The sequence below is a fragment of the Gigantopelta aegis genome, chromosome 1 (genome assembly GCF_016097555.1).
Source record: "Gigantopelta aegis isolate Gae_Host chromosome 1, Gae_host_genome, whole genome shotgun sequence".
NCBI classification, from domain to species: Eukaryota; Metazoa; Mollusca; class Gastropoda; order Neomphalida; family Peltospiridae; genus Gigantopelta; species Gigantopelta aegis.
The window spans coordinates 22,487,302-22,500,420 of NC_054699.1; the positions used below are offsets into that span (position 1 = coordinate 22,487,302).

The following is a 13,119-nucleotide window of genomic DNA, read 5'->3' on the forward strand; positions in this document are numbered from 1 at the left end:
ACAGCCAGTGTCTGTTAATCCTAGTTATACTGTATGTAATAAAAGTGAACTCCAACACTACTTCCCCGACAGCCAGTGTCTGTTAATCCTAGTTATACTGTAGGTAATACAAGTGAACTCCAACACTACTTCCCCGACAGCCAGTGTCTGTTAATCCTAGTTATACTGTATGTAATAAAAGTGAACTCCAACACTACTTCCCCGACAGCCAGTGTCTGTTAATCCTAGTTATACTGTAGGTAATACAAGTGAACTCCAACACTACTTCCCCGACAGCCAGTGTCTGTTAATCCTAGTTATACTGTATGTAATAAAAGTGAACTCCAACACTACTTCCCCGACAGCCAGTGTCTGTTAATCCTAGTTATACTGTAGGTAATACAAGTGAACTCCAACACTACTTCCCCGACAGCCAGTGTCTGTTAATCCTAGTTATACTGTAGGTAATACAAGTGAACTCCAACACTACTTCCCCGACAGCCAGTGTCTGTTAATCCTAGTTATACTGTATGTAATAAAAGTGAACTCCAACACTACTTCCCCGACAGCCAGTGTCTGTTAATCCTAGTTATACTGTATGTAATAAAAGTGAACTCCAACACTACTTCCCCGACAGCCAGTGTCTGTTAATCCTAGTTATACTGTATGTAATAAAAGTGAACTCCAACACTACTTACCCGACAGCCAGTGTCTGTTAATCTAAGTTAAACTGTATGTAAATTAAAGTGAACTTCAATACTACTTACAAGATGACCGGTGTCTGTTAATCTAGAAGTTATACTGTATGTAAATTAAAGTGAACTTTAATACTACTTACAAGATGACCGGTGTCTGTTAATCTAGAAGTTATACTGTATGTAAATTAAAGTGAACTTCAATACTACTTACCGGATGGCCAGTGTCACCAGGAAAACCTGGTTCTCCAGTCAGTCCATTCTCCCCAGGTTCTCCCTGAAATATTACAAACACAAATCACAAAATTAGTCAGCTCACTTCAAACAGTCTATCTCATAGTCCATTCCTGGACGTGGTGAGGTACCTTGTATGTCTCAATGATCCAGAGAATTATATCAGCGGCAACTTCAGATGCTGGGAGGATCACCCAAGCTAGATTGGTCAACGGGCAGAGGCTAGACTAATATGGACCACCATGGGTCACACAAGCTGGATTGGTCAACAGGGCAGACGCTAGACTAATATGCCAAAGACGGACGACCAGGGCCAAACAACTTTTAGGGAGCCATTTTAATTTGAAAAAGAATTTGATAGTTCTGCATAGACCGCTTAATGGTACATGATGATGAGCAAATGTGATGGATTAAACATTACTTTCTTACTATTAATTAATACAGTATAATACTGATAATCAATTTTAAATCAATTAACAACTACCGCTAATCAAAACTAATTTTAAACTAAATATTTTCTGGCCCAGTACCCACCAAAAGGGATTAATCCTAAGTACCTCAAGGCAAGTGCTCTGTCATGACATATATATTTTAGCATACTATTAACCTGGTACATTACAGATATGTCTATTACATATTGGTATACATGTATATAACATATCAATTTATGATATATCAACATATTACATATGTGTATATTACACATCAGTGTATATAAAATGTATTATATACCAGTATATTAATGCATATTATTGTTTAAAGGGACTGTCCTGAGTTTGCTGCCATTGTAACATGTTTAAGACTAACATATCTTTTTTTACGATTGAAATTGCATATTAAAGATATTTTCCTCTTTAGAATATCAGTATCTGTATAAACAAGGTGTTAATTGATGTCCTAATGTTTGTAGTAGACCAAACCAGAATTTACCCTCCAATAATTTCATATATACAAAAAACATATTACAAAGTAAAATTAACAATGACTACTGCAAACATTAGCACACAAATGGAAAGACATTGGTATTCTAAACAAGAGAATGTATTTGGTATATGTAATTTTAGTTAACAAAAAGGTTCTGTTAGCAAGAAATGTCTTACAGTGGTTGCAAACTTAGAACAGTCCTTTTAACAAACCTTATTTCCATTTCTTTAAAGAAATAATTAATTCATACCGGCAGACCATCATATCCACTTTCTCCAGGTTCTCCTTTTGATCCAATCCCAATTCCTTCAATCTCTCCTGGCTCTCCCTGTCAACAATCAACATGAGAAATATTGTATTCAGTGTTTTATGAACTAGACATAGATGAGAAATATTGTAGTCAGTGTTTTATGAATAAAACAGAGATAACAAATATTGTATGAGAAATATTGAAGTCAATGTTTTATGAACTAAACAGATATGACAAATATTGTATGAGAAATATTGTAGTCATGGTTTTATGAACTAAACAGAGATGAGAAATATTGTAGTCATGGTTTTATGAACTAGACAGAGATGAGAAATATTGTAGTCATGGTTTTATGAACTAAACAGAGATGAGAAATATTGTAGTCATGGTTTTATGAACTAAACAGAGATGAGAAATATTGTATGAGAAGAAATATTGTAGTTAGTGTTTTATGAACTAAACAGATATGAGAAATATTATATGAGAAATATTGTAGTTAGTGGTTTATGAACTAAACAGATATGAGAAATATTGTAGTTAGTGTTTTATGAACTAAACAGATATGAGAAATATTGTAGTTAGTGTTTTATGAACTAGACATAGATAAGAAGTATTGTAGTTAGTGTTTTATGAACTAAACAGATATGAGAAATATTGTATGAGAAATATTGTAGTTAGTGTTTTATGAACTAAACAGAGATGAGAAATATTGTAGTCAATGTTTTATTAACTAAACAGATATGAGAAATATTGTACTTAGTGTTTTATGAATTAAACAGAGATGAGAAATAAGGTAGTTAGTGTTGTATGAACTAAACAGAAATGAGGAATATTATAGTCGGGGTTTTATGAACTAAACAGAGATGAGAAATATTGTATGAGAAATATTGTAGTTACGGTTTTATGAACTAAACAGAGATGAGAAATATTGTAGTCAATGTTTTATCAACTAAACAGAGATGAGAAATATTGTAGTTAGTGTTTTATGAATTAAACAGATATGAGAAATATTGTAGTCAGTGTTGTATGAACTAAACAGAAATGAGGAATATTATAGTCGGGGTTTTATGAACTAAACAGAGATGAGAAATATTGTATGAGAAATATTGTAGTCAGGGTTTTATGAACTAAACAGAGATGAGAAATATTGTAGTCAATGTTTTATCAACTAAACAGAGATGAGAAATATTGTAGTTAGTGTTTTATGAATTAAACAGATATGAGAAATATTGTAGTCAGTGTTGTATGAACTAAACAGAAATGAGGAATATTATAGTCGGGTTTTTATGAACTAAACAGAGATGAGAAATATTGTATGAGAAATATTGTAGTCAGGGTTTTATGAACTAAACAGATATGAGAAATTATGTATGAGAAATATTGTAGTCAGGGTTTTATGAACTAAACAGAGATGAGAAATATTGTATGAGAACTATTGTAGTCAGGGTTTTATGAACTAAACAGAGATGAGAAATATTGTAATTAGTGTTTTATGAATTAAACAGATATGAGAAATATTGTAGTCAGTGTTGTATGAACTAAACAGAAATGAGGAATATTATAGTCAGGGTTTTATGAACTAAACAGAGATGAGAAATATTGTATGAGAAATATTGGAGTCAGGGTTTTATGAACTAAACAGATATGAGAAATATTGTAGTCAGTGTTTTATGAATAAAATAGAAATGACAAATATTGTATGAGAAATATTGTAGTCGGGGTTTTATGAACTAAACAGAGATGAGAAATATTGTATGAGAAATATTGTAGTCAGGGTTTTATGAACTAAACAGAGATGAGAAATATTGTAGTCAGTGTTTTATGAATAAAATACAAATGACAAATATTGTATGAGAAATATTGTAGTCAAGGTTTTATGAACTAAACAGAGATAAAAAATATTATAATCAATGTTTTATGAACTAATCTGAATTGAGAAACATAGTCAATGTTGTATGAACTAAACAGAAATGAGGAATATTATAGTTGGGGTTTTATGAACTAAACAGAGATGAGAAATATTGTATGAGAAATATTGTAGTCACGGTTTTATGAACTAAACAGAGATGAGAAATATTGTAGTTAGTGTTTTATGAATTAAACAGATATGAGAAATATTGTAGTCAGTGTTGTATGACCTAAACAGAAATGAGGAATATTATAGTCGGGGATTCATGAACTAAACAGAGATTAGAAATATTGTAGGAGAAATATTGTAGTCAGGGTTTTATGAACTAAACAGATATGAGAAATATTGTAGTCAGTGTTTTATGAATAAAATAGAAATGACAAATATTGTATGAGAAATATTGTAGTCGGGGTTTTATGAACTAAACAGAGATGAGAAATATTGTATGAGAAATATTGTAGTCGGGGTTTTATGAACTAAACAGAGATGAGAAATATTGTAGTCAGTGTTTTATGAATAAAATAGAAATGACAAATATTGTATGAGAAATATTGTAGTCAAGGTTTTATGAACTAAACAGAGATGACAAATATTATAATCAATGTTTTATGAACTAATCTGAATTGAGAAATATTGTAGTCAATGTTTTATGAACTAAACAAAAATGATAAGTATTTGTAGTCAGTGTTTTATGAACTAAATAGAGACGAAAAATATTGTAGTCAGTGTTTTATTAACTAAACAGAAATGAGAAATATTGTAGGCAATGTTTTATGAACTAACCAGAAATGATAAGTATTTGTAGTCAGTGTTTTATGAACTAAATAGAGACGAGAAGTATTGTAGTCAGTGTTGTATGAACTACACAGAGATGAAAAATATTGCAGTCAGGGTTTTTATGAACTAAACAGAAATGAGAAATATTATAATCAATGTTTTACGAACTAAACAGAAATGAGAAATATTGTAGGCAATGTTTTATCAACTAAACAGAGATGAGAAATATTGTAGTCACTGTTTTATGAACTAAATAAATATTAGAAGTATTGCAGTCAGTGTTTTATTAAATTAAATAAGTTTACATGAGAATTGATATAGGCCTACTTTTATAAACCTACCATAAACTGATTTGGTGAATGAAGAAATAATTTGTAGTATTCAGGATTAATTTAGTTAAAATCAAACAAAAATGTTTTTTACTGTTCAAACATGCACTGAGATAATCATTCACAGATAGCACTGCAAACCAAGTTTTATTTTTCTAGGACTTGCAGTTTGTAACAAATGGACTTAAATACAAAGTTTTAATGCTGCAGCTAAATGTGCAGGTTTTGACATGTATGGTTGTTTTGTTTAACGACACCACTAGAGCACATTGATTAATTAATCATCGGCTATTAGATGTCAAACATTGGGTAATTCTGAATCTTAGTCATTAGAGGAAACCCGCTACATCTTTTCCTAATGCAGTAAGCAGACAGGAAAGCAAATACCACATCCTTTGACCAGTTGTGATGCACTGGTTGGAACGAGAAAAAAAAACAATCAGTTGAATGGATCCATTGAGGTGGTTCGACCCTGCGACACAAGTACCTCAAGCGAGCACTCAACCGACTGAGCTAAATACCACCTCTTGACATGGAAGAGATCTTCTGTGAGACAAATTTATGAAATTTATAATATTTCTTTTAAAAAAAATAATATGCGGTTAATTTAGGCAAATTCATTTTTGCCAGACATGGGCTTTTAAAAACACAAGTTACTATACCTTTGGTCCTGGATGTCCATGAAGTCCATGGTCGCCAGGGTAACCATCAAAACCCCGTTGTCCAGGAAAACCTTGTTGTCCCTGAAATATTCAATCACATTCGTTATTGTCTGTACAAAAATAAAAACATTATTCTTTTAGATTGAAAACAAGAACATGTTTTTTCCCCCATTTTTCTGGATTTTTTTTTTTTTAACAAAACTCATTAAGTTCATGGATGTGAGTTTGAGAAAAAAAAAATGAAGTAAATCCATTATACATGTATTCATACTTTTAAACACTGGAATTCATGGGCACTTTCAACTTTCGGGGAAGGGGTATGCACTCTCCCTCTAAATCCATGCCTGTTACATCAACCATATAAGAAGATTTAATCCACTTTGTAATACCCACTGTGCATTTAACCGTATACAATGCATCAAAGATGGTATTGATGTGGTTATTTCTATTTCTACCAAATTTTGGACTAAAGACATTCTGAAAAAAAACCTCTTGAATTCTAAATACAAATAACCTGAATTTTTATGATGATGCAACATTTTCTGTTCACGATATGAAATCAGCATTTTCTTTAACCCAGATTATATTTCATTGTTTCCATACATGCCTCTCAAAAATAAAATTCTGGTGCAAACTAAGTCTTAAAAATAAACATATGAAATATGTTCACTGTTGTAAATTTATGAATACCACTAAAAATCATATTTAAAAGCACCAAAAATTATAAATTTATGAATACCACTAAAAATCATATTTAAAAGCACCAAAAATTATAAATTTATGAATACCACTAAAAATCATATTAAAAAGCACCAAAAATTATAAATTTATGAATACCACTAAAAAATCATATTAAAAAGCACCAAAAATTAATTTAAAAAAATCAAAAGTACTAAAAATTATATTAAAGGGACATAACCTAGTTTTTAAACACTGCAGCATATTTTTCACTATTAGAGCCGTTTATGATCAGTGAAATATTATAGTCAATGTTTTATGAACTAAACAGAAATGATAAGTATTTGTAGTCAGTGTTTTATGAACTAAATAGAGACGAGAAATATTGTAGTCAATGTTTTATCAACTAAACAGAGATGAGAAATATTGTAATCAGTGTTTTATGAACTAAAAAAAGAACAGAAATCCTGTTACAAAGCATTTAATTCTCTATTTTAAAGCATTAAATGCTAGGTAACAGTATATGATCTATTAAAAAGCATTAAATGTTCTATTAAAAAAGCGCTAAATGCTCTGTAAACAGCATTAAATGCTCTGTAAAAAAGCACTAAATGCCTATTAAAAAACACCAAATGCTCTATAAAACGGCTACCAAGAGGCACTAAAATGCTGAGAAATGTTTCGGAACTGGTAATACCTTTGTACCGTTGCATCCTGGATAACCTTGAGGTCCAACAGGGCCTTCCAATCCTGATTGACCCTGAAACAAAATAAAAGTAGAAAATGTATTCAGGTATACATCCTTACATTTGATCGCAAATACAATACAAATACATTTGCAATACAAATTTTAATACATTTCTTATTTAATAATAATACTTTTTTAATTAAATTTTTAATAAAATTTAAAATAAATTTTTAATAAAATTTAAAATACATTTTTAATAAAATTTAAAATAAATTTTTAATAAAATTTAAAATAAACTTTTAATACATTTTTTAATAACATTTTAAACAATATTTTTAATAAAATTTTAAATCCATTTTAAAATAAAATTTCCTATAAAATTTCATAATTATTTTAATAAATTGATTTAAAAATTCATGTGAATGCTTGCCTATCATCATTTTAGGAGAATAATCCTCAGCTTGCCTTTTTTTTCCTCACGACAAACACTGGTAAATGCTAAAATTTTGTATTTTAATGTATGTTTAAACTACTGTAACTTATTATCATCTACTTTGGGCTTCCAAAGTAACAATCAAATTTAGTGTCCATTTTCAGACATTGAAACTAGTGTCTGCACCTTTAAACATTGTTGTTATTACTTATTATAAATTGTTATTTAGATATATGGTACAGAAAACCCCCAACTGCAGCCACACAGGCCATAAGGAATTTTTTATATATACTTTTCTCTCTGAATAATAAAAAACCCCAAAGGTTATATGAAGTGGTTTGAAAATAAACATTTTTATGCATTCAATATATTATATATTGCATATATAAATGTAACAATCATAACTAAACACAGAATCATGGAAGTATATTAACAACTGTGTGGGAATCATGTTTGGTAAAATAACAGCACTTGTACTTGTCTTAACAGACTAGTGTTTTTTAAATAACACTTGATTGTAAATCCCTTCTTATACTTACAGGGATTCCCGGTACTCCTGTGAATCCTGGTAGGCCACTTGCACCCTGAAAACAAAAACAACAATATAGTTATCACATACATACAGATACATGTGATATTACACCACCTCTGTTAGGTAACATACCTCAGCATACTGTATAATCAACACCAACAGTTATTACATACATACAGATATATGTGATATTTAAAAAATTGCTAGGCGAGTCAATACTAAAATCCACTTTTGCACTAACCTGCCGGGTGACTCATAATTTTGCATTTTGTGATATTGATCTTTGATTTCATTACATATTCTGAATGTCGCTCGATGCCGTTTGCAATATAAATTTGTCACCATTTTAACTTGGCAAAAACGACGCCAAGTTCCGAAAAACCTGTTTGAGTGAGTATTTTTAACATGCCCATATACCACTACAGTTTCAGGCATTTTTTTCTTTGAGCATAATGTCTATTTTACCATACCATGATACTGGCCATTCTTGTTGTATGTTGTGACATTTACCAAGGACTTCCAATATTGACCAATTTGAAACAACTCTGCCATTTTATTCATATTCACACTTTGGCCGAGGCATTCCGAGTGAATTTCTTTTGAACTACTGTTTTTGTTATATTCCTTACTTTTTTCTTTTAGTTGCAAAGTAAAACCATGGATACTGACAAATAGTTTATTTTATATATGGAAAAAAACAATTCGCAAAGTTTCAGGGAAAAAATCTTGGGCTAGTGATAATATTTGTACAGTGATGGATTTTTATATTTACTAACCCGGCTGCCTAGACTGGAACATTTTTGTTCCATAAGCTGTTCTTTTTGTATGATATTTACCAAGTTTTCCTACTGTCTGACCAAATTTCATTAAAATGTCAAAGCAAATCCGAGATAGAAAATAAAACTAACTCTTTTGTGAAAACCAAAACCTGAAACTGAAGCCAAATTTTAGGACAGCACATCACTATTGTTAACCGAACAAAGCACTCACCCGGTATCCCCAGCAATGTTAACTGAACAAACCACTCACCCGGTATCCCCAGCAATGTTAACCATACAAACCACTCACCCGGTATACCCAGCAATGTTAACTGAATAAACCACTCACCCGGGATCCCCAGCAATGTTAAATGAATAAACCACTCACCCGGGATCATCAGCAATGTTAAATGAATAAACCACTCACCCGGGATCCCCAGCAATGTTAAATGAATAAACCACTAACCCGGTATCCCCAGCAATGTTAACTGAACAAACCACTCATCCGGTATCCCCAGCAATATTAACAAACTACTCACCCGGTAGCTCCAGCAATGTTAACTGAACAAATCACTTGCTCGGTATCCCCAGCAATGTTAACCATACAAACCACTCACCCGGTATACCCAGCAATGTTAACTGAATAAACCACTCACCTGGTATCCCCAGAAATGTTAACTGAATAAACCACTCACCCGGTATCCCCAGCAATGTTAAATGAATAAACCACTCACCCAGTATCCCCAGCAATGTTAACTGAATAAACCACTCACCCGGTATCCCCAGCAATGTTAACTGAATAAACCACTCACCCGGTATCCCCAGCAATGTTAACAAAACACTCACCCAGTATCCCCAGTAATGTTAATAAACCACTCACCCGGTATCCCCAGCAATGTTAATAAACCACTCACCCGGTATCCCCAGCAATGTTAATAAACCACTCACCCGGTATCCCCAGCAATGTTAATAAACCACTCACCCAGTATCCCCAGCAATGTTAATAAACCACTCACCCGGTATCCCTTGGGGCCTCTTGCTCCAAACTCTCCAGGATCTCCTTTCATTCCTACGGGGCCAAGAGGTCCCTCGGGGCCTGGAAATCCAGGTAACCCTGGGGGACCCTGCAATCCAGGCAATCCCCCAGCCCCCTGTAAAGAAAAGAAAATAAAAAACTTTACACACTATAAATATTGTACAGAATTCGAACAACAGACTCTCAGTGCGAGAGTCCAGTGCTCTACCAACTGAGCTGACAGGGAAATTTCCACTAGCTACTGCCAGTAGGAGCACTTTATACCAACACTACTACATACTCCCCCCTCAAGTGAAGCTACGTCCCAGAGCTGTGGGCCACGGGCAGTTGAACTGTTACGGGTCCTGATTGGGTTATAATTGTATTCTTATATTAAGTCCCTACGTCGGCTCCAAATGTAACAGAAAAATCAACCTCCACTGAGGGGATTCAAACCACAGACTCTCAGTGCGAGAGTCCAGCACTCTACTAACTGAGCTAATAGGGAAGTTCCCACTAGCTGCTGCCAGGAGGAGCACTTTATACCAACACTACTACATATTTATCTGAGGGGGGACCCTAAATTTTGTGACTTCTATTTTTTTTTTTTTTTTTTTTTTTTATGTTGGAGAATCTGATGAATCCTTTCGGGAATGTTTGTGGCCGTCAGCTACATGTCAATGCCTCCCCTAAATATTTTTTTCTGGATCTGCTACTGTTGATCTTATACTAACTAGAGGATTTGTCCAAAATGTTACAGGAATTTAAGAAGGGGTGTGGGAAATGTTAGTGCTCTAAATTTCATAAGGAATATGCAGTGTCTGCCAATGTAGAAAAAAGGGAGTGTAGGGCTAAAACGTTATGATGATATCAATTGACATAGGTCAGGGGAGTCACCAGTGGCACTTTTGTGTGCCGTGGGATAAAAATGACTGCTGTCGGTAAAGCTCCTCAACAATGGCAAAATGTATACACAAAAATGTATACACAACTTTGTACATTTGAAATAAGACTTGATATAGCAAAATATAAACTAATCACTTTCTGAACAGGGCAAGCTCTGGGTGACTAGAAACATTTGCCAAATTATGTTAAAATTTCAAAACTTTTAAAAATATAGACTTTATTTTCTAACAAATTATCAATTATTGCCAAAACAAAAAAAATTCACCAAATTAAAATAAAATTTGACAATTTTTTTTTTTTTTTAATTCGCAACTGACTAATTTGGCAAGTGCCAGAGCCAATCCTGCTTTCAGACATGTTTATTTGCTGCAAAAGTCACTTTAAAAACAAATTCCCATAGGAAGTTTCAAACTTACTGTTGGTGGGTACTATGTGCTCATGTATCACTTGTTATGTGATCTGAGTGTAAATAAAGATGTGTTCTGTTTTCTTCTGGTAGTTTCACCACTGGCAATTATTATTTTTAAATGCCATAGATCATGGCAAATATTTAAGTTCAAGCCCTGGAAGTGTAATCATCCAGTACATTTTCCTACATTGTATTTATTTTATTTATTTAGGACTTTACAAGGTTTCCAACAGGAACAGTTTTGAGAAATTTGTTTATATCCTAACTGCTGATATTGCAAAATTTCATATATGTCACTGCCTTTCGCTGGCTTGTTCCAAAGCATACAGGAACATTTAAAAATAGATCTATAACCAACAAATATTTGAGGGTAGAGATTTTTTACCCATTTTCAGGCATGCGTGTAAAGATCATTGTGAAGGGATAGTCTGAACTATGCTGAGCAACATTTTTAAAGTGGGTTGAGTCATGCTTCCATGGAATATACATTTAATTTAAAAGAATTTTTTTTTTTTGAAGCATGGTGTTGACCCCAACCCCCTCTGCACATGTGCCTTATTTTACCATAGAAAATCCTTGCCATAATAACAATTTCAAGAAAAATAGTTTTATTACTCTCAGCGGGTGAGAAATTATTAATTTGATCAAAGTCTAGATTGTAAAAGTGAATTGTGTTATATATATTGTGCAGCTTGATATATACAGTATACATGTAGCTTACATATTCTAATAATGGTCCATAAGCAAGTTAACCCATGTTAATTTCAAACCCTGCTTAATAAGTTTCTAATATTGTAATACAGTTGAAAATAGGCTGTTATACATTTTATTAAACACTGTAATACACTTGAAATACTGGTAATACACTATAATTAATAAATCATGCTGTAATACATTAACAAACACTGTACATAATACTCTTAAAATACTGCTAATACACTGTAATTAATAATCAGTATTACCCAATGCAAGTTTAGGTCATATTTGATGCTTCAAAAAGATAACCAAAAGTTCAAGTTGTTTTCTTTAGTCAGGTCACTGTAAATAAATGTTACTCACTGTTGCTGTAGTAACCAGTACATGCACAGGTAATGTACAGGTGTAAACATACAGGTAGTGCAGGAAAAAAAAGAGGTCACCTGCATAAAACCTGCTGTGTCTAACAGTCGATATATAAAGATGACATTTATGATGATCGGTGCAGGTCAGTTGTGCATTACCGGTACTTTTTAATGTCTTCGAACTGATGATAATACATGTGGTTTTGTTACTCAAAATCTAAATTTATGTTCAGTTTTAAAACCTGGTGAGTATTAACAAATAAATTTATAGTGATTGATTATTTCAACAAGATTTGTAACTCGCATCAATGTAGCTGAGGGCGATATGTATTGATGGCAGCCTAAAAGCTGTAGTCATGTTGTTTTCCATTACTGAGAGATGTTACAAAAGTAACATACATACATACATACATTTTTTAAAATAAATTCATTATTGTGCCACATTCTTGAATGTAGCAGACAGTACTAATGAACATTACAAATCGTCATTTCTAGAAAATACAGTTTTAAAATTTGACCCTTACATGTTGCAGCCTTGTCAAGAAAGTGTTTGGGGTGGGGGTGGAGAGGAGGCTTTGTTGAATTGCTCCTGATTTAAGCGATTTAAATCAAAATATTGTCCGGAGAAGTGTTCTCTAAACATCGCTTACCACTAGGCCCCCGCCCCTGAACAATGTCCTGCATACGTACCTGCAGGTCACTTTCACTTTTTTTTTACCAACAGCAGATTAACAGTCAGATAAACTGAACAACCTTTATGTTGATGGTCCCCGACTGATTGGGCAAGACATTTATTTTTAAAATTTTAATGAGGAATTTCTGGTCCAGCAAAGGGCACCTGGCCATGTGCATGACTTAACAGTTAAAAATTAGTACAAGT

At 32.7% G+C, this 13,119-nt stretch overlaps 1 protein-coding gene across 1 annotated transcript in view; it reads right to left on the minus strand.

The window, feature by feature from the left end:
* Positions 1 to 13,119, minus strand: part of LOC121372205 (collagen alpha-2(IV) chain-like) — a 91,889-nt gene that overhangs the window by 71,213 nt on the left and 7,557 nt on the right. The window contains exons 3-8 of the mRNA XM_041498492.1: positions 9,865 to 9,999; positions 8,098 to 8,142; positions 7,135 to 7,197; positions 5,760 to 5,840; positions 2,083 to 2,160; positions 889 to 951 (exon numbers count right to left, since the gene is read on the minus strand). Of these exons, the coding sequence (XP_041354426.1) occupies positions 889 to 951; positions 2,083 to 2,160; positions 5,760 to 5,840; positions 7,135 to 7,197; positions 8,098 to 8,142; positions 9,865 to 9,999 (465 nt within the window). The remainder of the gene's footprint in view (positions 1 to 888; positions 952 to 2,082; positions 2,161 to 5,759; positions 5,841 to 7,134; positions 7,198 to 8,097; positions 8,143 to 9,864; positions 10,000 to 13,119) is intronic.